Raw genomic sequence first — 24,348 nt, 5'->3', positions numbered from 1 at the left:
TCAGAACATTTTGAATCGCTATCTGTTAGGGCTCATCAGATAGCCAGTGACCATGAGTGGGACGACAACTCCATTAAGCCTTTCTTCTATGGACATGATAGATCATTTTTTCCCGTGCCTAAGGGTAGAGATATTGCTGGTTACGCTAGAAAGCATGAGCGTAGTATTATGACTCATGAGAGGGGTGAGTCTAGTCAGGCACCCTCAAGTATGTCATAAGTTACCTGCTTATGCGATTAAAATAAATTATATGATTGTGTGATCTACGTGAATTTTGTGCCTACCAAAAATGATACAAATGATGTGTTTGTGTATTTGATTTGGCTATATTGATTGGTTTGATATATAATTGATCATAATTGAATTGTGATTATTGTGGCATGCAATTGTTGAAAATATGATTACTTGTATTTGATATGTAATCGATATAAAATGTATTGGTTAAATAGTACATTGTAAAGTTATTGCCTATAGCAACAAATGCTATTAAAACCCATGCTTGTAGGTTAGAGCCTACACATAGTTGTTAAATTGGAAATTTAACGAAAAATACATAAAATACATAAAACACATTTGTCTCGAAACGTAATTCCTGATATCACGTTTCGATTACCGCGAAGTTGCTAAGCAATCTCGAGGAAGGATTGTGGTGAAGGGTCAATCCACATGCATAAGAGCTATGTGATACAAATTTATAATCGAGATGATGAAGTGAAAAAGTAGATGGATAGATACGAGAAGGTATCAAACGAGATGTTCGATTTAAAATGCCGAAGAAGAGAAGGGTGCAGCGAAATAACACTTAAATAAGTGTTAGCGGACAGCGAAACTACCAATAATGAAATCGTTATAAACTTCAATGAATAATAATGAAAAGCCTATGATGTCGCATAGTGTGTAATCTGGAGGGACTTACGAATTTTCAAAATACAAAAATCTCTTCTTCTTTTTAGTGCAATTGTGCTCAGACATCGCATATGGCATGTCATAGTCACGTTAGCAATGCATACAAGTACTATTATATATATTTTCTATATAAAATATGATTTTCAAAACGTAGATCATGCATCATACTTGTATCGAAGTTAAAGAAAACGTGATTTTATCGAGCAACTCTTTAGTGATGAGAGATGTCATCACTCTGAGCCGCAATTGTACTAGAGTTTTCAAATGATTTGAATCGAAAAAAAAGTTTGAAAGGCTAGCCGAAAAGTTTTTTTTTGTAAGGGAACTCATATGTAAAACTCTGCGACAATAATAAATGATTACCGATAAGAACGAATTTATGTGATAAAATATACCCCAATATAAACATTGAGCCGTAATAATAATAAAATATTATTAGAGTGATCGATGAGTGACACAAGAGATGTCGATAAGGTACCTATGATAGGTACTTACCCAAGTAAAAGACGGGGAGAACATAGAAAGTATAAGATGGAAAGAGGAAAGATAAAGACCGGAAAGGAACACGGGCTATGGACAAGACCATGTGATGGTAAGAAAGACCGAGTAATACGCGTATAACGTTTAATAGGAACAACCAAAAAAAAGAGTAGATCGTAATGAGGTAGTTTAATGGAAGAGGCCTAATAAGAAGATTAAAGATGTAATATGAGAAGAAATGGAATAGCCGCAGGCGAAAGGAGCCAAGCGGATGAGTTGACACATAAGTCTAGGATCGACCTTGTTGATAGATCAGATATCAACAAGAGTCTAACATAATAAGGATGTACTCACGACCAAGAGTGCAATACGTCGACAAGTTTGTAAAGGAATAATTTCGAACTCATGTCAATAGTTGGTATTAGAAGTATCGAAATGAGATGTACAAGATGATCGGGAAATGTGATAAGAAGAGGATAAGAACTTCAATGGACGATGATAAAGGAATTATCAGTCTTATATTCATCAGAATCAAGGGACGTTATGAACTGATCGATGAGATGATTGAGAAGCATATTAAGAGAAAAAGAAAAAAGAAAAAGATGTTACCGGACGATGGTAAAGGTACTACCAGTCTGATATGAACAACAAAATTTAAAGGATCAAGAGGTAGGAGATACGTCATAAAAGATGGACCCGGTCCATATTAAGTAATGCCAAACATGCACCCAACTTCATGAGATTCAACATCAGGGAGCCATGAAGTGTGCGATGAATATAAAAGGAAAGGTATTCCTATATACCATAGGACATCGATAAAGATATCATGTACAAACATATACATGATCGAGTACGAGAAAGATAAGAAACGTCAGGAAAAATGACGATGGACCCCGATAAACTTTAAATGTTTATATGATGCGAGACGGAGATAGAGACTATCAAAGATTAGTCCAAACTAACAAGAAGGTATTAAGATTAATATTAGGAGTTCGAGAAATAATTGAAAGGATATCGATGAAAATTATTCTGGAGTGATAATTCATCGCGAATATCGAATAAAACAATGATTAAAGGACAAGGAAAAATACAATTTTGGGATAAAAGAACATATGTTAAGCATAGTATATTAAGAGATGGATCAAGATTAAGAAGGAGAAGAAAATGAATAGCGCTAATTGCGTATAAAGTAATAGTTATACATTGTTTGGGTCAGACAAACATGATAACCCGAACATCGAGAGGAACGCTTTAATGCAAAGCACATGATTCAACCTTATACATAATCAGAAAGTATATATAAACGTTAAGTATATACATCGAAGAATCTTCGGAACAAGATAGATTGGAATTGGCGACTACTGAACGTAGTCCAAAATCCGCCTACGAGGCTGTATTTCGGGCAAACTTCGGACCCCGAGACCCGATTATTTTTAATCGGAGTCAAAGGATATAAGTAAATGGTATTGCATGGATTAAATTTGGGTAATTTAATCATGGCATCATTTAGTTGGATTAATTGTTTCTCAAGCTCAAGAGTGAGCGAAAAACATAAAGTAACAAAAGGATAAAGGTGTTGCTAGAAGCCAACTTTCAGGGCGATTTTGAGAGTCAAAGGGACGTCGAAACAAGTTTGACTCTTAACGAAAGTTGAAGAGGGGATATCAAAATACAAAAATGTGGAATTAGTTTCGAATAAAGACTATTTTGGATGCTTGGATTATGAGCTCAAACAGCAACCCATAATAGCAATTTTGTAGTCCCAAAAATAGCTTAAGGAGGTGACTTCGAGGTCGATTTTCGATACCTTCGAACTTTGATCTCAACTCGAAGTCTAAACAAAAGTAATAGACCACGTTGCAGACTATAAGAATACCAATTTAGTTTGATAAATGAATGCTTCTACATAAGTGGTTTAGATATCGAAGTAGACTCGAGAGTCATTTTTTTTTATATAAGTCCAAGTTGATCAAAAGGGTTAAGTCAATCGGTTGTATTATTAAAATTAATCAGATATAGTTTTGATTAATATCAAAGATCATTAAAAATGATGGTTAAGGTTGACGTAAGATAGTTAAAAGTTTGTATAAAAAAGAAATGATATTGATATGAGTAACGTATCATGATTATCAAGAGTAATAAAGTTGGTACAAGAATAACGGAGTAAAGATTTATGAAAATTCGAGGACGAATTTTTATAAGGGGGGAAGAATGTAATACCCTGAAATTTGGATGTTTCAAGAGTAAGCGGTGCGTCTCATTTTGAATCGTCAAAATGAGAAAAAAAAATGAGGAAATTAGCGAAAGAGTTAAATAAAAGAGGACCCGAGTAGGTCGATATTGAAATTTTAAAAAGAAAATTTCAATGCTAAAAGTTCATAAAAGAAATGAAAATGGATTTTAAAAGAGTTTATGGAAAAAAATGGACAAAAGCAAATTTAAGCCTAAACTAGAAAATAATAATTTAATTCTCAAAAAAATATAATTTAAATAAATTGTATATATGGAAATTAATATTTAAGTATGTAATATCGATTAATTGGTAATCGATATTCATTAAGCAAAATTTGATGGAAAAACAAGCATTCTAGCTCAAATTGGAATTTGAGCATTTTTAGCGAAAACAAAAATAAAATCGCTAAAATAAATTATCGAAAATTGAATTAGGAGGTATTAAGGTGGTATTATTTATTTTGAAAATAAATAATATAAAATTTATTGAAGTATAAAAATCGGGTATTTAATCGACGAATTTGGGCGAAATAAAAGCTAGAAGTTAAAATGGTTAAAAGTGGCAATTCAAAGGACTAAAGGAGACTTTTTCCATTAAAACTTGAATCAAATTGATTTGATTCTCAGATCAGCAATAGAAAAAAAAAAGAACTCAGCTCTCAACTTCATCTCCTTCCTTAGGAAGTTTAAAAAATGCAAGAACTTATAATTGCCATATCTTGCTCGATTTTGGTCCGAATTGGACGATTCTTGTGGTCACGGAACGGGGACGGAAAGCTTTATGCATCAATCCCAGAGAATCAAGGTAAAAATATTGTTTTGTGGTTAGGTTTCCAGCAGTAGTTAATTCGATTTTTTTCAAAATTGATGGTAATGATGACTTAAAGGTTAATTGTGATGTTTAGGATGTGTAATTGATTAGGTAGAGCTGAGTTTGTGTTGTTTTGGTGTGAGAATGAGAGTTGTGTATTGAGTATATTTAAGGGTTTTATGATAGGTGGTGGCCAAAGGAGACCGCGGTGGCCGGAGCTGGACCCGGCCGTCCAGCAGGCGCACCACCGTGCTGAATGCACGGTGGTGCCGAGCTGTAACAGCTCTGGTACGATGTACCAGAGCTGAGCAGCCCCTCCCCTTACCAAAAGAGGGGAGGGAACGGCAATGGGAAGGGGGCCAAGCCGCCCCTTCCCCGAGGTGCATTAACACTCAATTTTGCGTAAAACGTCAAGTTACGCAAACTAGTGTCGAATTGGACGTAAACTGGATTGTAAAAGCAAACTTGGAGCTAAGGCATTATCGATTTGAAAATGGTTTTATATGAAGTGGATAGGTTGTTTTTAAGTGTTTAAAACGCTAAGGAAATGCGTTTAATATCAAGAGTTTAGGTTTGAAAACGTAAACTAAAAAGTGTTAGTGATATGCACTAGGTCAATCATGTTTGACCATGTTTTGACTTTATCATTTTATTATTTATTGATTGGCAGTTTTTATCATTTTATATTAATGATTAAAATACTTGAATGGTTAATTCTTTCTAAGGTCATCGAGTATGTGACTTGATAGTAGAACCCTTAGGTTTAATAAAAGAATTATATACCATCTATCCCTAGTCTTAATAGAACATTGAGACTAGTATGATGTTGACTGATGATTATGTTTTACTAATCATGTATATGAGATATTAAGTCAAATCATAGGTGCTATTTGAGAAATAAGGCACTGGATGACCCACTGTGAGAATACTAAATAGATCACTGTCATAAGTAATTCTCATTACAGTTCTATTAGTATAATCCTTTGACCTTGAAATCATCATGGATTTCTACATAGCTATTTCATATTTTGATACAGTCTTACATTATCTTTAACAGGATAATGGAATAGATTGTCATTGGATATGAAAGTAACTATGTGAGAAATGTGAGTGACTGAGAAGGAATTTGTCCCTCATTTATTTGAGTAAGATATCTATGGGCCCCTTGAAGAAGATAGACTGAAGTAAATGCATGGCCATGCTAATTGATAAGAAGTTATCATTTTCAGTCTACTTAGAGTCAAGAAACTAATGATTGAATGTTATAAGGATGACATAACTATGCCTTATATTCAATCTGGATATCGAGAGATAAAGGGATTAAAATATTATTGTAAATGGTTAAATCGGATTATCGATATTCATATAACTTGGGTAGTCATAATGTCTTGCTAGAGGCCACTTATGACTTGTGGGCTGAAATAGGGATTTCGAGCCTACTGCCAACGTTATATGAACCTACAGGGTCGCACACTAAGAACAGGCCCAAAACAGTTATGGGTTGTACAAGCCCAATGTGATTAAGTGATTAATTATATATATATATATATATATATATATATATAATTCGTAATATATATATATTAATATATATATATTAATTCGAAATTTAAGGATAAGTGTTTTCCTTAATTTATTATTTTTGGAAGATAATAAATTTAGTAATTAATATATATATGAATAATTATCAAAAAAGGAGTTTTTGATAAACATAAACTTGTAGAATTGCAATGAGATTGAAATTCGAATTTGTCTCAAACCCTAGTGTTGTTTATCACTATAAATACTTATTAAGCAATTGGTTTGAGAATCACGAAATTCATTATTCACTAAATCACTAAAATTCGGAATTGCTTGTGAAGCAATAGTGCTAGCACACAAGCACTAGTTTTGGCTAAGGTCTGTTCGTGTGGATACTCGTAGAGGACGCGTTCTTTTGGAGGCGTTTCTGATCCGAGGCCAGGTATCACCAAAGTGAACCACCTCCTTCCTTCCTACATTGCTGTTGAATTCGACATACAAGTAAGTAATTATTATGTTAATTCGAATTACATGGATCTTGGTTTGGGTTTTTAGATAAATTTTTGAAATTCCGCTGCGTTATGAACCAATAAAACCCAACAAACGTTGGCGAAAAATGCTATAAGTCGAGTTTGAATCTTTAAGTTGATTTTTAGTTATATTATAACCATTAAAGATATAAAAAGGACTTTGATATCAAGATTGAAAGTTTAACGTATTTAAGTTATTAAATACGTTATTGACTTTAAAAATACAAACATTGGATTTGAGAAATGAAACAGATATTTAAAGAATATCGAGTAAAGTCATAAGTCAAGGTTAAGAAGTCGATCTAAGCTAATAATTTAGGTTTATAATTATCGTTATACGTTTATAATCTAAACGTATTTATATTGTATTTTGTGACAGACGCATCGATGGACTTCGAAAGTGACATGTTTGGCTTAGTGGGGTTCGGCCATTATTTTGATATCATGAATTGGATAGCGAATTTGGTGAGTATACTTTACTCTCGCGTATTATTACGCTATAATTATATTATTAAACATTTTAATTATAAGTTATAAAAACACATCGCATTATATAATCATTTGTTGTGATTTGGAATTGTATGAACTAAATGGTTATTCTACCGTGGGATACACGGAATATGACTTATGAAATAGTTATATATACATATATATATATATATACATATATATATATATATATATATATATATATATATATATGTATGTATATGAGTATACATATTAATAATTTACGTTTGACAATTAAATTATGTATTGATTGATTATATATTTGTGAGTGAATTAAATATTTGGTGTTGGATTGAACTGTATATCGTTTTGTTGCTATTTGTTCTATGTTTGAAATTGATGTGTGATCCGAAGAAACAAGCTACCTATTGGGCGTCAATAGGCCGTGTGATCACCGGTGTTTGTAAGAGTCTAGATGTCTGTACTTAGAATTGTTTGACATGAGCTCATTAAATATTGATCATATTTATGATTATGAAATGGAATATGTTTGGGTATCGGAAAGGAGGATTATAATTTTGGTAGATACGAGGTAACTCGGTCGAACTATCTCGGGACCCGTATCTAGTGAGTAACTCGGTTGAACTATCTCGGGACTCACACCTTGGGATTGAGTAGTGGCATGATGTAACTCGGTTGAACTATCTCGGGACTATGCCACGTGGTAACGAGTAACTCGGTTGAACTATCTCGGGACCGTACCATTTGGATCAAAATGATTTGATATGAATACGATACATGTTAGGAGTTTAAGATTAAGGTTTCTATCGGATCAAATCTTTGTTTGTAGTATAATAATATTATGTTTGTTTGAATAAATGATTTTCAACTGCGATGTTATTTTGTGATAATACCGTTAGTAAGGTATATCTCACTCAGCTTAAGCTGACCCCCTAATAGTATTTTCTTTCAGGTTTATTATGTGGTGATGTGGTCGAGCTTCCATCCACTGTTCTGGAAGTCTCAGTTATGAAAGTTTCTACCCTTCTTAGAGCTGCAGTAGTTATGTTAGTAGATTAATTCGATAGTTGACTTGACAGTTTATGTTTTTCATGTGCTGTGGCATAAAGATGTATTTTTGGAAAATGGTTTATCCACATATTTTGTATATGATTACATGATATTTTGCACAAGGTGGTTTGTGTTTTTAACAGGTGCAAGTAGCACAGTTTTCAAACGTTATATTGCCGATTTTTTTTAAAATTTAAGATTGTTGTTTTGCGAAAAATTTATAGTGAATTTCAGGCTTGCTACGGGATTTGGAACTACAATTCCCATTCCCTAGCACCGGTCGCGGCCCTCGATTTTGGGTCGTGACACAAGCAGGAAAAGGAAGGAGAGTAGTAGGAACTAAATAACCCATCGCCAGTAGAGACCTTGTGTCATACCCGATAGTGTTATAACTATCTTTATTTTTTGTAAGCAAATCCATTTATATCAATAAAATTTCAGTTCTTCAAATAGCGTACAATGCACGAATGCCAAAAGAGAAATTGGAAATAAAAGGCAAAACGCCCAAAATCGAAAAAAGAGTTGAATAACTCTCTAAAAAGGCGAAACGCCAACAAACAAATACAGAGTTTAGATTAAATCTCTACAAAGGTGTAACGCCAAAAATCAAACAGAGTTTAGATTAACTCTCTAATAAGGCAAAATGCCAAAAATCGAAGAGAGTTTAGATTAACTCTGACGACATGAAACAACAAAATAAAGCAAAGTAACTCTTTAACGAAGCAAAAGAGTTCAAAATAACTCTAAAACGGCGAAATGCCAAGATCAACCACATGAATTCAACATAGCACCATCGAAAGCGAAAGCCCGGAACAACAACCTTTCTAAATATCTTTAACCAGAAATCACAGATTCAAATGGGTAAATGCAAAAGGAAAAATTTGTAGGAAAATGAGTCATTCATTAATTACAATCAAAGTACAGTACAAATACGAGCAGAGGCGATACAATAAAAGGAAAAACAAAACAATAACTATTCTCCTACAGAGAGACCCTTCGCCATTTTCTCCATGAAAGCTTTCGCTATAACCTGAGGGTCTAGATCATTTACACCGGAGAGATCAATGTTTGGGTTCTGCTCCAAAAGGTTGCTCCCAATGGTGAGACGATACTTGCCAATCAAAGCAGAATAAAAGTCCTTCGTATCGAGAAGACAAATATGAAGTTTCTCAACTTTGCCCTTTAATTTATTTCTTTTGCCTCCAACATAAGTGTTGACAAACATCAGTTCCTCAATTTCCCGAGTCAGATCGGCGGTCTTCTTCTCGATGACCAATCCTCGACGATCGTTAACTGCATTCTGAGCCTTCAACTTCAAAAGAAGCGAATCATGCTCCTCCAAAGAAGCTTTTAAGCTCGCCCTATCTGACTCGGACAAAGCCAATAACCCAGATAGTCGCTCAACCTCCTCCTTGGCACATTGCCGACAGTCGTTTAGGACTAAACCAGCTTGAAGAGCCTATTATAAAAAGAAAACAAAAGGAATTAATCGCCAAAAAGAAAAACCAAATAAATGAATACACGATATCACGATATTAGAAGACTCACCGAAAATTCATGGAAGCAAGAAATATCGGCTAACTCATGCCCAAGCTTCAGATCAAACCAAGTAATATCTTCAGGGATCGCCAGACTCCTTATATGCTCAGCCAGAACAGGAGGATTAAGCAAACTAGCCGGCCTATGATTTTCAACCAACTCAGCTAACTTCGGAACAGATGCCGAAGAATCAAAATGAGCTCCTTGTGAGAAAGATCCCTCATCAACACGTCGTCTTTTTTGAGACTGCGACTCATCGATAGTAGGATTCGTGATTGGAGGAACCTCCTCCTTATCTTGCACTATAACTGCATCAATATCAATTATCTCCGTCGCCTCCAATGGAGCCGCCAGAGCTAGAGGGAGAATCTCCGCAGCAGCCTCGGCGTAAAACGATCAGCAATTGAACTCAATGGTTCTTGGCACTAAGTTAAAATTTTGAATAATTGAACTTAATTGTTTTAACATTGAATTAATTGTTGATCAATTAAATTCAAATTGTTTAAGATTGAAATGAATAAGGAAAAATCACAATCTTAGGTAAACCAAGGAGATCAAACATCACATCACAACAACTAAATCCTAGGAGTTTGATTTCAAAAGAAATTTACCTGGGTTTTTGGTTGCCGGAAAGCCACAAGTTGTTGCCTTTGGAATCGCCAAGATAGAAGCTGGTGTTTTAGAGATAAAAGCAGGCATAGTAGCTACAATTTCCGCTACCAAATTAGTTGGCAAGTTGCTAGCTGCAGAGGATGATTTCGATTAATGAATGAGGTCAAAAATAAAAACATGCTAAAATTCAAGAATTTGAAATGTGTTAGGTGAATTTTACCTGATACCGTGGCCGGCGATGAAGAAACACCACTGGAAACGGATAAAACCGCCGGATCAACCACACTTGGAGTGGCCGTTGTCGCCGTAGGAAATTCTAAAATTGACGACACTACGTCAGAACCTACCGGCATTATTGGTAACGAAATTTAGAAAATAAATTCTAATTTCTAAGTTACAACAAATAAACGAAAAACATAAAAACAATTAAGGATATTACATTCACCCTTTTTAATCATCTTTTAATAAATTAATTGAATAACAAAAAACTCACCTGCCGAAGAAGAGCTGCCTGCCGGATTTGCTGCTGCCGGGGGAGGGGGACTGTCGTTCGTTGCTGTCAGCAAGGAGATGGCTGCCGAGTCGCTGTCGAACTGCGGGGGAGAAGAGTTGCCGCCCGCTGCTGCTGGTAAGGTGCCATGTGCCGCTGCCGGAGGGAAGCTCCCGTCTTCTGCTGCTGAGGTGGAGAATGGTGCAACGGCGGGTGTTGCAGTTGGTGTTACTGTCAACGCGAAGGAGCTGAGTGGTGGAAGAGACGCGCTGCTGGCCACCGGATCGCCATCGCCGCCGAGCTGCTGCGGAGAAGAAACACCAGACTGCTGCAACTGAGGAGTACCCCCACTGCTATTTTCCGCCATCGCTGCCGCTCCACCTATCGCCGTCGGAGATGACTGAGTCGGCAGAGGAGTGGTTGGCGAGGAGCTGCCGAGGACGCCGACGAGTTGCTGACCACGAGAAGCAGTCACCAAAGAAGGACGAGCAGAGGGCTCGCTGGGCACGATGACCGTCGGCAGTGGAGCGTTAGGCGACGGGGAGTTGCTGATGGCCGACGATGTGGTGGTGGCTAGAGTCGGTAGATTTGAATTAACCATACTGGACAAATTTTGGGGATTAATGTTTGGAGATTTAGAAGAAAAATTGGATTTAATTTTGGAATTAGTGTTTTGCTCTAAGATTTTTGGGGAAGAAGATGGACTCTTGTGATTTTTTAAAATCCCTTCACCTTTTGGACTTTTATCTATTTTTGAAATGTTTAAATTCTTGTCACCTAAAGGATTTTCACCTTCCAAAAATCCTTATCAATTTGAGAGAATGAAACTTTAGGCCTAATCATGGTGAAAGCTATTTTTTTTAAATTTTGGCTAAAAGAAATATATATAAAATGGCTTTATTCCTCAAAAGCCAATTATATAGGGGGCATTATTTACACCAAAAGTACAAATATGGCTAAAAGGCCATAAAGCCCATAATCTTTTTCAAAAGATAGAAAAACTACTGTGAATAATTTTCAGAGGTTAATTTCCAGAGGTTAATTTGCAGAGGTCGGCTCTAGAAGTTAATTTCCAGAAGTTGATTTCCAGAGGTTGACTACTCTAGAAGTTTAATTTTAGAGGTTAACTCTAGAAGTTAATTTCTAGAAGCTAATTCTAAAGGTTGATTCAATCTATTTCAAAGGTTGATTTTAGAGGTCGATTCCAGAGGTTGACGAGTTATTCCTCAAGAGATTCAAAGGGCTCAAGTCCATTTTCAGAAGGTTAAGCCCAAATTTAAGATGGCCATTAAATTATGTTTTAAATGGCCCATAAGCCCAAGAAAGTTATTTTCAGAATAACAGAAGTTAAAAAGCACGTGCAGAAGCAACATAGACACGATTGGCAGTTTCTGAAGATGGAGAAGAACGTGTGCAATTGAAAGATGAAGCAACGATTTGCAAATGATAAAACTATAAATAAGAGAAGAGCAGCCAATTTGCAACCCCCAATCAATCATCCAAAAAAACCAGCCCAAACGCAAAAACACACAAACACTATGCATTCTCAATTTTCTTCAATCAGTAAAGAACTTTACGATTGAACTTCTTCAATTTCTAATCAAACACTTGTACTTTCGTTTTATTCAATTAGTAAACACATTTACAATTGAATTTTTTTGTTTTAGCATTACTTGATTGGAGTACTTGTTATAAGGTTTACCAAGTTCCAATCGCTTGTTTTAAGAAGTTAAGTTACGAATTGGAATCCGCTTCTTGGCACGCCCGCATTTTTGCACACACTTGTTGTTACGGTTATTTTCGCAAAACGCAAAACGCCAGTAACAATTTCTAAATTTATATTATAGATAATAATCTCAAAATCATTATATCGGGACCTTTAATATATTTTGTTTCAAATTTTCTTAATTTTTTTTAGTTTCCTTACTTTTTCGTAGTCCTACTTAAATTTACTTTTCCACCAAAACTTATCAAATTTATTTCTCATTGTCCCAATAGTTTAATAAGCTTCCCCGAATATTTAAATTCTCAATTTAAATTTAAATAATATATTTCACATTTCTGACTATCCAAATTATGCGCGTGGTGTTAATTTAGTGCTAAAATATTTTACGGGGTGTTACAACCACATTTTACATTCGATATTTTTTCAATTCTCTCTATGGTAGGCAGTATTGTTTGTCTGTTGGTCTTGCAGATATTGATTTCAACAACTGTCTTTGATTCAAGATGAGGCAATGACTCGGCCTTTTGATGAGAAAGGGGTTTTATTGGCACTCTATTCTTGTATTGAGAAGAAAGCTCCAGAGCCGGATAGTTTTAATTTCTACTTTTATCGACGAACTTAGAATACCACGAAAGAATACATTATGGGACTTTTTCATCCTTTCACCATTCTAATATCTTGTCCAAAAGTATTAGTTATTCTTTTTTGGTTTTGATTTCAAAAGTAGGTAGTCGTCCAATATTAGGGATTATGGTCTTATTAGCATGGTGATGGGTGGTGCAAACGTGCATGTTAAATGCTAGTATAGTAAATCACATTAAGCTTTGAATGAATATGGTGATTAAACCTACCAAATTAAGAGAAGCTCTTTACATGTCCTCTATGTCCTATTCTTTCAGCACATATGTTCTAGTTTTGCTTATCTTTTATTACTAATGAACTAAAATATTAAGAAAATTAAGATGATAAGGAAAAAAATAAACAAAAAATGGCAATCAAATACGAAGATAGAGATGTCTTGCTTAGGATACATATTTAATAGATATAATGTGAAATGATAATGAGTGTTCTATACATATTCATCGTCGTAAGATACATATTTGCGCCATAACCAATGTTGGCTCCAAACTCGTCTGGGCATAGTATAAATAAGTACCCCTTTAGTCTCAGGAACCAACAACATAATAAAGAAAAACATCCCTAAAGCACAAAAACTATAATACAAAAATATGTGTACTTCTAGAGCGAACACCAAATGCATAGTAAACATATTGGTAAAAAAACAAACAAGCATGGATATTGCAGCCTCCCAAAATGATCCAACTTCACCGGTACGTAATGGAAATGATACCTTTAACCATGTTTTTGGTCCAGAACAAATGTTATAAGCAACTATATATGAAGCAGCCAAACTCAGAATTATGCAAACGTCACGAGTCTGAAGATAGAAATGAGAGAAACCTTGAAGGTAAAATACAACCCACACAGACATCTGCATGAAAATTAATCTAACTGGTTAATAGAGTTGAAGATTTAGAGTGGAAGCTGCAATTTAACTGGTAATGTAGAAGATTTAATTGCGATTTATGTACAGAGTTGAAGCTTTAACTGCGATTTAGAGTTGAAAATTTATGTTAATATGTTGTGATAAAATTTTGTGTCACTCTGTTTGCAGGTACTCAGATTTAGAGTGAAAGCTGAGCACATTCTGTTTTAATTTTGATAAAGTTTTGAATTCTGAGTACATTCTGTTTGCAGGTAGAATTTATTCAGAATTCAAAAACAAACTTAAATAAATTATTGACTTCATTCATGTCATTGCTCAATGGTTCATAATCCTCCATTTTATCTTGATTCCTTTTTGAGCTGTGTTGCTCTACAGATAAGCCATGATACAAATAAGCTGGAATACTTAGAAATTTAGGCTATGTTTTATGCTACCATACCTGACAATTATTTGAACCATAAGAGTATCTTAAAATGCAATAAACATGATGTTTTATCTTAAAGTGCAATAACCATGAGACCAGTCCTTAATTTATATGAACCATGAGATTATACGAGTTTATAAATGGCGGTGATATCGATGATTATCAGATTGAATAATTGGTTGAAAATGAAGATTATTGATCCTCTCTACCAAATCCTTAGCACCGTGTTTTAATGTGAAATGATGTGCTAGGTTTTATTTTTGGGTTCCTATAATTTTATTTAAGTATAATTGGCTGTTGTTTAATTGTGTATTATCTCTATGAAAGTTTGAGCTCATTTTTGTAACTGTTTTTGCAGGAGTACAGAGTCAAAGCAACCGACATTCTCTGCTGCTCTTGGGATTACTCTTCGAATTTCTCCTATATGCGGTAAGCAATTTTTTTAAAGCTGTTTGGATTTTCTTTTGAAGTTTTGTTTTATATGTAAATTGAATGGAAGCTCTACATTTCAATTGATCTCAAAACTAGTCTGTAATTGTGCAATGTGTGCATGATAAACAGAAGCAGCTGATTGCTGTGTGATTCCTTTTTTAGTAGTTAATAGTAAACTACTGCAGCTCTAGAACAACAAATGTGGTGTTGTTTTCTGTGATTAAATCTAAATTTTATTTTATTTGTACATCGTTTATTCTGTTAATGTAACGTATCCCATTTTTGAGGTTTGTTTCTACTCTTATGATGACGTCTGACTAAAGTTGAAAAAACAAATGATTAAAATAACACAACATAATATAAATTTTATTTAATCTATAATGATTTGCAAAAGATCAAGTTTTTGCAGATGTAGTTTAAGTAGTATCATGTTTATGTTTGTGTTTACTTTCAGTAACTAATATGTCTATAACTTTCTGTTTTTAGGTTATTTCGCTTTTCTTCATTATCTCCGCGCCTCTCTCACTCTCTTTTTTCACCTTCTTCGTGCGATCGTCTCTATCCATTTATTGGCAAATTTCAGAGTATGCAAATGGCTATTCTGTTTTTTAGTCTCTATCCATTATAAGAGCAAATTTTTGATTGGGAATTGTCTAGAAGAAGTGGCTGGGTTAATCCTGCTGAATTATTCTTGTGACAGGCTTATTGTTCAGAGGTTTATAATGCTTCTGTCAACCTATTTTGTTCTGTGTTAAGTTTAGGTCTCACGTCAGAATAAATATCTGATTCTTATTGTTTTCTTGATTGATTTATGATGTTCTCCTTGTTTTTCTCCAGAAAAAACTATAATTGTCTCAGGAAACAAACAGACTTCTTAATTACTTAATGTCATTTCATGCATGCTTTCTTTGAGTTTCCTTATCTCACTCATCAAATTATATTTTGATTATAGAATTTGCATGACCTGTTTCTTGAATAATGTTTAGTACATGTCATCTTAGTATTTCAGTAGATCTTGCATCCATAAATTGGTTTGTGAGATGCATTAGCATTGTTTTATATGTGTGTGTTTAGAGTGTAAATTTGATGTGTTTATGCAACATAGCTTTGATACACTTGTTTTGGGGGTAATTGATCCTCACCATCACTGAACTTTCGAGTTTTTTCATTTTAGCCACTAAACTATTTTTTTTTTCATTTTGATCACTAAACTTTCATTTTTTTTCATTTTGGTATTTCTGGTCAAAAATGCTTAGGTGGCAGCCGGAAGTTGACATGTGACAACTGAATTTTACAAGTTTTACTTTGAAAATTTATCACATATACATAATTTCACTTTGAAAATGAGTTTTTAGATCAAATAATGCACATATGGCAAGTTTTCAGGTTAAAAAAATTTAATTCCGGCTGCCACCTAAGCAATTTTGGCCGGAAAATAGCAAAATGAAAAAAAATGAAAGTTCAGTGATCAAAATGAAAAAAAAAATAGTTTAGTGACTGAAATGAAAAAACTCGAAAATTCAGTGATCTTCAGGATCAATTACCCATTGTTTTGGATATTGCTACTCTTTCTTGGTATGAACTGGATAGAAATTGACATAGGATTTAGTCATGATGCTGTCAGTTTATTTTCTTTTTGGGTGTGAATCAACAACTAGCATCATATATGTTTTCAGTGCAATTGTGGCCTTAATGTCTATGTGTATTGAATTTATCTCATATTTTAGTAGTGATTGGAAGTAACATAACTGGAAGCGGAAATCAAAATGAATTTTTGAACTTGGTTTGAAATATTGAAGATTCTTTTAAAATTGTATTAAAATGGTAATTGTCAATTTTGGTGCATCATGTTTCGTTAATTAGAGTTCTTATTTGGTTCTTGTTATTTTTTGCAGCTTTTGTTTCCTTGTGCAAGAGAGGCTCTACTCTAGATGTGTTCATTTTTGCTTGGAACACTAACGGTCTTTTATGATCTTAGTTTTAGTAGGCTTTGTAGACTTCTACGATCTCAGTTTTAGTAGGCTTTGTAGGTTTTATGATCTCTGTTTTAGGAGACAAGAACTGAATATATAGTCTTTGTTTTAGTGTACTTTGTAAACTAAAATTTGTTCTTAAAGGTGGTTTGAGATTCTATTAGTACTAAAATTGTTTCGTGTCAATTAATATTGTTAGGAGCTTTCTATTGTCAGGAATTATTTTGGAAACCTTTTTAGTGCATTTTATATAGGAATTGTTGCTGCTTGTGCTTTAAACAGCCTCTCTTTTTTTGCGAAGGGATTTTGGTCGTAATTGGTTTTTAGATTGTGGTTGCAATTGCATTATATAATAATGAAGGTATCAATTGAATAACGACATGATTTTCTGTCGTTATTAATGTTCTTTTAGCAAAGGGAAAATTTACCTTCGCAAAAAATATTACGACCGGATACCTTCTTTCCGTCCCAAATACTTTTAACGGCGGAGTCTATTACAACGGCTTACGACCGGATTTTTCCCTTCCCGGCAGATATATTACGACCAGTTTTAATGAATTTACGACCACTTTTTCCTTCGCTAATGAAGCAGTTTCTTGTAGTACGTAGAATATTAATGCAAAAGAGAAGAAATTGTGGGAGGTGAAAGATACGTACCAGAGAATAAAGCATGAGGAACGATGCTATAATAAGAGACCTCCTCCTTCCGAATCTCATAAAAATCAATGGCTGAATAAATGCGACTATAACGCTCAGAGATGAAAATATAACCGGAAAAAGAAAAACTTCATCAGACTCGTAGTCCAATGATCGTAGCAGAAACGGTCCATAGTTGGTGTATACAGAAAACTCCAACAATTGAACTAATATCTTAGCTACAATAGTGATAACTAAAGATGGACGGCTTCGCCGATGAAATACTTCTCGGACATTACTATCAACTGTACGTCTTAACACCTTCTCTTCAATTTCATCATATATAACATCCACATTCACTGCGCACCTCATTTTTTTTAGCACAAGTTTAGCTTCAGTTTGTCTTCTATGCTCAATCAACCAGAACGGCGTCTCATAAATGTAGAATGAGCCGACAAATACGAGAAACGCAAGTGGAATAACAATTCCTTTAGAAAACTTCCACCCCCACACAACATGATATGAGGCTAAATAGTTGAAACATGAAGCCAATGCAGAACCAATAGCCACAGAATATCCAAACTCTAAAGTTAATTGCTTCTCTATGTCCAGACCCATCTCAACAATGATGGCTGGTATTACCTATAACCATTCAAACAATATAAGTTACAAGTGAAACTATTAGTAAAATTTATGTTAGTAACTTTTATGGGACATTAAATTAGTTTATACATTTTAACATTTTCTACAATGAAAAACAATAAGGCATAAGGTATAAAAAAGCCCTTGTAGTTTACCAGAAAGTATATATTAACCCTTTAGCTTTTTTTGGGTCCATTTAAGCCCTCTAAAATTTTTAAGTGGCGCAAATTACCCCTTCCGTTAATAACAAACCGGTAACTTGCTTATGTGTATAATAATATGACTAAAATAAAATTACAGAGGGAGAAATTTATATATTATAATGATAATGGCGGTGATTGATTCATTAACCCAACGATTTTCTTCAAGCAAGTGATCAACGAACTTAACACAAACATAAAACAGCAACAAAAATTGTTAATGGCACCTGAGCTCTAAGTTTCCTACAAACCCTTTTGTCATTGTTATGTTCTCCATTTAGGTTTTGTTTATTATTTGAAGAAGATAAAAAATGATATTATTGGTGGTATTCTTGTACAGGAGATTGATGAATAGTGAGGTGGGTACTAAAGTTGAAGATGATGGTAAAAATATCATTTTGATTCAAGTGGTATTAAATTGACTCTTTAGCCATTACTAAAGAAAAGTCATAGTCCATGTCATCATAGTTGTTCTTAATTTTTTATTGAGAAAATCACATTTTTACCACATTAATTAATCAGTATTTCACAAATTACCACCTAACTCTCCTATTTTACATTACTACCAAAAACAATCAAAACTTTTCACCACCACCATCCCTATCATATGATGCCACGTGTAATAGATAGCTCATTACTGTTAGTGAGAATCTACCACGGGATCCGCGCCTTATTTGTTGTTGCATTCTCTTAAAACACGGGTTTCTTTCCTAGCTGATTCAAATAACACTTGATTTTTTCCTTTTTTAAAAGATATCAAATCAAAAACACATCACAAATACACAAAATATACCATCGTCTTCTTCCTCAAAAATAGCATCGTCTTCTTCCTCAAATCTTTTATCTCAAATATTGTATCATCATGGAATCTATTCCAGTGATGATACAACACAAAGGCAATTGGATTGAAGCAAATCAATATGCAGATTTTGAAGTTATTGGTGTCATGATTCCTCAAAATTCTACATATTTGGATCTTCTACATATAATAGCACAAGAAATACAAGTAAATTTGGAAAAACAGAATATTGAGATAAAATATCAAGTAAAGATTCAGTATCCACCACTCAAAATCAGTGATGATTCAAGCTTCAGATTTTACTTAGAAATCAAGAAAAAGGAAATCGATTTCACTATGTATCCTCTCTGCATAGTAGTTATCAGTGATACTAGCCAGATACAGACAATTCTTCCAGATGCAGCAGCAAGTATTTCAACAGCTATTTCAGAATCAAACAGAGACCAAGATACCATATCGATACACGATAGATACATGTTTGATACATTCGACGAAATAGGTCAGTATACAAAACTTCTTGCAATTGATACAATAGACTGTAACGATGATCAAAATCAAGAATCAGTATCAGATCCACTACAAGATATAGATCTGACAGTTGGAAAAACTTTCAAAGATAAAGCTACTCTTCAAGCATGCTTACGACTTCATGCAATCAATAATCACTACCAACAAAAGACAGTTAAATCATGCCAAAAGAACATTTTTGTAAAATGTATCGATGATACATGTCAATGGTATCTGAAAGCGTCAATTAATGTTCACACAAAACAGTTCATCATTCGTAAACAAGACATGAACCACACATGCCCGATAGAGACCAGATTCAGCAATCAAAAACAAGCATCAGCATCACACATAGCGGCATCCATCAAAATGAAGTATCTCAATGTCAAAGCAGCATACACACCAGTAGATATAAGGAATGATATGCAGACTTTACATGGAGTCAAGATCAGTTATATGATGGCTTGGAGATCAAGAGAATTGGCATTTGAAATGTTAAGAGGAAAGCCTTGTGAATCTTACAAATCGCTGCCTACTTTTTTATATATGCTTGGAACTAGAAACCCGGGATCTAGCATAGACATACAATTGAGAGATGACAGCACATTTTTGTATGTATTTACAGCATTAAAAGCTTCAATTACAGGATGGCAGTATTGCAAACCAATAATTGTAGTTGATGCTACATTCTTGAAGGCAACATTTGGTGGCACACTTCTTGTTGCAACAGCTCAAGATGCAGCTGGAAAGCTGTTTCCTCTAGCATTTTCTGCTGTGGATTCAGAAAATGATGACTCATGGCATTATTTCTTCACTAAAATAAAACAGGCCTTTGGAACAAGAGAAGGTATCTGCATTGTATCAGATAGACATCTCAGCATAGAGTCAGCTATTAAAAGGATTTATCCTGAAGCTACTCATGGCGTATGCATGTTTCACCTTCTCAATAACCTCAAGACAAATTTCAAGAGAAATGCCAAGAAACTTAAAGAACCTTTCTTTGCAGCAGCAAGAGCATACACTGAGGTTGAATTTGACTACCACATGAAAGTGTTGGACAGCTTAGATGCTCGAGTAAGACCATTTCTTCAGCAAATCAAATATGAAAGGTGGTCAAGGGTACATTCTCTCAAAAACAGGTATAAAACTATGACATCTAATTTAGCTGAATCATTAAACGCAGCAATATTACATGCAAGAGAACTGCCGATCACAGCCTTATTTATGCACCTACATGACCTCCAACAAGAGTACTCATACAAACACAGAAAAATTGCTATCGATACAGTCACAACACTTTCAACCATCCATGAAGATATACTTCTGCAAAATTACATTAATTCACTGAAACTACAGGTATGTAAAACTCATATTAGATAGTACATCACTATTTTATGTTGTATATATTATATATCTGCTTTTCTGTGAAGTTCATAAATTTCTGTCTTTTTTAATGTATCAAATATGTATATAAACGGTATCTTGCTATTGTTTTTATTATACTAGGTGAAACCATCTTCAGATGATATCATAACAGTTCTCGAGAATGGTAAAAAGTACACAGTCAACATGGTCGAGAGAACATGTACATGCAAAAAGTTTGATATCGATGAAATTCCTTGTAAACATGCCATAGCATTTCTAGCCGACAAGAAGATTGAACCTTATGCGTACTGCTCAAGATACTATACAAATGCAGCTATGTTAGCGACATATTCTGAAACTGTATATCCATTGGAGAAGGAAGAAGAATGGATTATTCCAGAACATATCAAGAACATGATTGTCAAACCACCCCAACATAGAACACGAACTGGAAGGCCTAAAAAGGGTAGGTACCAGTCAAAGTGGGGAAATCCGAAAAACGATCCAAATCAAGGGCAATGTGGAAAATGCGGACACGCTGGACATAATAGGAAGACATGCCGAAACAAGCCAAAAGATACCTAGATTATTCATTTCTTTCAGTGTTTTTTATTATAGTTTAAACTTCCAAGTATTATATACAATTCTGATACATTAAAGAGTGATGTATGTCAATTTCTAATTGCGTAGAACATACATATCTGATATTATATTAAATGTCAGATACATATATTATACAGGTTTGATACATATATGATACACAAAATAATACATACAGCATCACAAAAACAATTACATATGTATATCTGGTAACATGTTAAATTCAGATACATATATTATACCTGTAAGATACATAAATGATACATTCAACTTAAAAAAAAGTGCAAGTGTGAATAAAAAGGAATATTAAAGTAAAATATTACTTCATTAATTCAAACAAAAAACATTGTTTACTTCATTAATTCAAACAAAAAACAGTGTTCAAACAAACCTAAAAAATAAAACACACAAAAAGCATAAAAAAACATTGTTCATTCAAAATAACAACTACAGTTTCAGTTTTCCAGCTCGAATCTTGTATCTTTTTGCTTTCACATTCCCATCCTTTTGGTCCTTGTCCTGATAACTCTCTGATTCACTGACAACATGAAACATATTCTTCCATTTTCCATACTTATAAAGACAAAAAGCCAAACGCTTTCGATGGGAATTCACATCAAATTCTTTTGTAAGCTCTTGCTCTCTCCCATGCACAATATATTCAGCAAAAGAGAATGCAAAAACTCCACAATCACTGCATAAAAAAAACACAAAATACATGTCAGATACAATATATATGTAAAATAAATAAAATTACAAAAACTATACTTACTTGAACTGTTGTTCTGGCAGGTCATATTTAACAATCAACTGAAAAGAATCTTCTAATCCTTGACTTGTATAGAACGGTGAACGCAAATCAGAAAAGGGATTATCTTTGAACACATCTAACTTGGAAAGAAATAAAGGAAGATAAGAGGCATAATTATTCCCAATCAGTCTAGTTGACGAAGCACTCAAAGTTGAACGCATGGAATTATAGATTGTGATCGTCCTGAGCTTAAAATCAAGTACTGCAAGGGCCCAATGATTATTTGAAGACACATGGAAAGGGATCAGCACAAATTCACACTCAGCCCATGGAGTATTCGCAATCATACGTTTGCCACGTATATACTGAGAAATTGGATGATCTTCATAAATCAGGTCTCGGTCTCCGGTATCCTTGAAAAGCCTCACAAAAGATTGAAAAGTTTGATCGAAATAATTGTCAGTTGTTGTGAACTTCATTTGTATGCTACTGTTATATTTTCCTTTCTTCCTCAGATAGTAAAATAAGATATCCATGTGCTGCATTAACAAAATGTATTGTAAGTGTACTAAAATTATCTTTAAGTAAAATACATGTATCAAATGTGTATCAAATGTGTATCATATGTGTATCACAACTAAATAATAAACAACAATTACCCGTGTATTCAATGACTGTCCACCATACTCCAGAACGAAAAAGAAATCTTTCGCATCAATGACATCAACACCAAAATTGAAAGGAGGATTGATAGAATTTTCTGTTTCCTTAATAAATCTTCCTCTGCAAACAAAAGATATCAAAAACTATAAAATATCAATAAAAAAAGCTTAAATCTAAACAAAAAAGAGCTTACTCTTTGGCCTTGGGATATCTCAAATGTCCTTTACCAATCCAGTCATGATACTCCGGATATTCATCGCACATTAAAACATCTCCTAAATTATTGTCCAATGGACACAATTTAGGAACAACAAAAGTAGCATTCTCTATGCGGTATTCGTTGTTTCCAGAACTGAATTCAGCCAAGTATGGAGATTTCAATAAAATACTCGGCTTGATATTCCGTTTGTTATCCATAGGAGTAGTAAAATTCTTCTTCTCAGAAAATAGAACCTCATCAGCAACCATTTTCACATCAGCTTCACTTGCTCTCCCCATAGAAAACTAAAATTTAGAAAAAAACAATTATAACATAAATATACATAACTGATACATATTTGATACCATATTGATACACAACATACCTCGCCAGCAGCCATTTTCACATCAGCCATTTCCAAACCAACCTGACTTACATTCTCAACAGGGGCCTAAAAATTAAAATACAAATAAAAAATAAAAAATTAAGCATGAAAAAATTAATTTCAGGAAAGTAACAATTATAACATAAATATACTTAAATGATACATATTCAATACAGGATTGATACACAACATACCTCGCCAGCAGCTGTTTCTAAACCAACCTGATTTACATCCTCAACAGGGACCTAAAATTAAAAAAAATTAAAATATAGATATAAAATGAAATTAAGCATGAAGAAATTAAATTATACCTCAACATGCATCGATCTACCATCACCGCCATCATCATCTTTCTTATTACCACCACCAACACCACCATCATCATCTTTCTTATTACCACCACCAATACCACCACCAACACCACCATCATCATTTCTATCATTATCCTTCTCATCTTCTATATTTTTTTGCTCATCCTCTTTGTCCTCCTCAGCCTCATCTTCTTTCTCCTCAGACTCATCTTTTTTATTCTCAGCCTCATTTTTGTCCTTCTCAGCCTCATCTTCTTTCTCCTCAGCCTCATCTTTTTTATCCTCAGCCTCATCTTTTTTATCCCCAGCCTCATCTTTTTTATCCTCAGCCTCATCTTTGTCCTCTTCTTCATTTTTCTCATCCTCATCTTTGTTCTCTTCTTCATTTTTCTCATACTCATCATCACCGTCCTCGCCATTATCAGCATCATCTTTATATCCAGTTTGAAAAATGTAATCAGAAACCTGAAATACAGTTTAAATACACAAAATGATATACAGTTTGTATGATACATAAAATATACAGTTTTGATACACGCCATGATACATTAAAATCTAAAATAAAAACCTCTTACCCCCATATTAT

General features: G+C 34.1%; 4 protein-coding genes and 1 long non-coding RNA gene across 7 annotated transcripts; 2 read left to right on the top strand and 3 right to left on the bottom strand.

The window, feature by feature from the left end:
• The first annotated feature begins 6,198 nt into the window (after positions 1–6,198).
• LOC130014748 (uncharacterized) lies at positions 6,199–8,244 on the top strand. Its single transcript, XR_008790191.1, has 3 exons — positions 6,199–6,451; positions 6,860–6,945; positions 7,891–8,244. It is a non-coding gene; the product is annotated as an uncharacterized LOC130014748 (long non-coding RNA).
• A 637-nt stretch (positions 8,245–8,881) lies between these two features.
• LOC126666597 (uncharacterized) lies at positions 8,882–11,489 on the bottom strand. Of its 3 annotated transcripts, none has more exons than XM_050359405.2 (5): positions 10,646–11,489; positions 10,373–10,495; positions 10,152–10,283; positions 9,550–9,848; positions 8,882–9,460 (listed from the first exon to the last, which is right to left on the bottom strand). In XM_050359405.2, exons 1-5 carry the CDS (start codon positions 11,241–11,243, stop codon positions 8,975–8,977), a joined length of 1,638 nt encoding a protein of 545 aa, XP_050215362.1. In that variant the 5' UTR covers positions 11,244–11,489; the 3' UTR covers positions 8,882–8,974. The 3 variants fall into 3 exon arrangements, with proteins under 3 accessions (XP_050215362.1, XP_050215363.1, XP_050215364.1); XM_050359406.2 differs by having other exon boundaries at positions 9,550–9,842; XM_050359407.2 differs by having other exon boundaries at positions 10,373–10,468; positions 10,646–11,488.
• A 5,222-nt stretch (positions 11,490–16,711) lies between these two features.
• On the bottom strand, positions 16,712–18,444 carry LOC126668565 (sugar transport protein MST8-like). The gene is made up of 4 exons (XM_056104675.1): positions 18,410–18,444; positions 18,339–18,366; positions 17,362–17,982; positions 16,712–16,792 (listed from the first exon to the last, which is right to left on the bottom strand). Exons 1-4 carry the CDS (start codon positions 18,442–18,444, stop codon positions 16,712–16,714), a joined length of 765 nt encoding a protein of 254 aa, XP_055960650.1.
• Positions 18,445–18,493: 49 nt separating this feature from the next.
• LOC126668564 (uncharacterized) lies at positions 18,494–21,438 on the top strand. Its single transcript, XM_050361754.1, has 3 exons — positions 18,494–18,566; positions 19,061–20,844; positions 20,995–21,438. Exons 1-3 carry the CDS (start codon positions 18,494–18,496, stop codon positions 21,436–21,438), a joined length of 2,301 nt encoding a protein of 766 aa, XP_050217711.1.
• Positions 21,439–21,815: 377 nt separating this feature from the next.
• On the bottom strand, positions 21,816–22,442 carry LOC126667089 (uncharacterized). The gene is made up of 2 exons (XM_050360057.2): positions 22,226–22,442; positions 21,816–22,147 (listed from the first exon to the last, which is right to left on the bottom strand). Exons 1-2 carry the CDS (start codon positions 22,423–22,425, stop codon positions 21,901–21,903), a joined length of 447 nt encoding a protein of 148 aa, XP_050216014.1. The 5' UTR covers positions 22,426–22,442; the 3' UTR covers positions 21,816–21,900.
• Positions 22,443–24,348: the final 1,906 nt, after the last annotated feature.

This window comes from Mercurialis annua, linkage group LG2 (genome assembly GCF_937616625.2).
Source record: "Mercurialis annua linkage group LG2, ddMerAnnu1.2, whole genome shotgun sequence".
NCBI classification, from domain to species: Eukaryota; Viridiplantae; Streptophyta; class Magnoliopsida; order Malpighiales; family Euphorbiaceae; genus Mercurialis; species Mercurialis annua.
The sequence above is the reverse complement of the archived record's forward strand: the minus strand, read 5'-3'. Positions and strand labels throughout refer to the sequence as shown.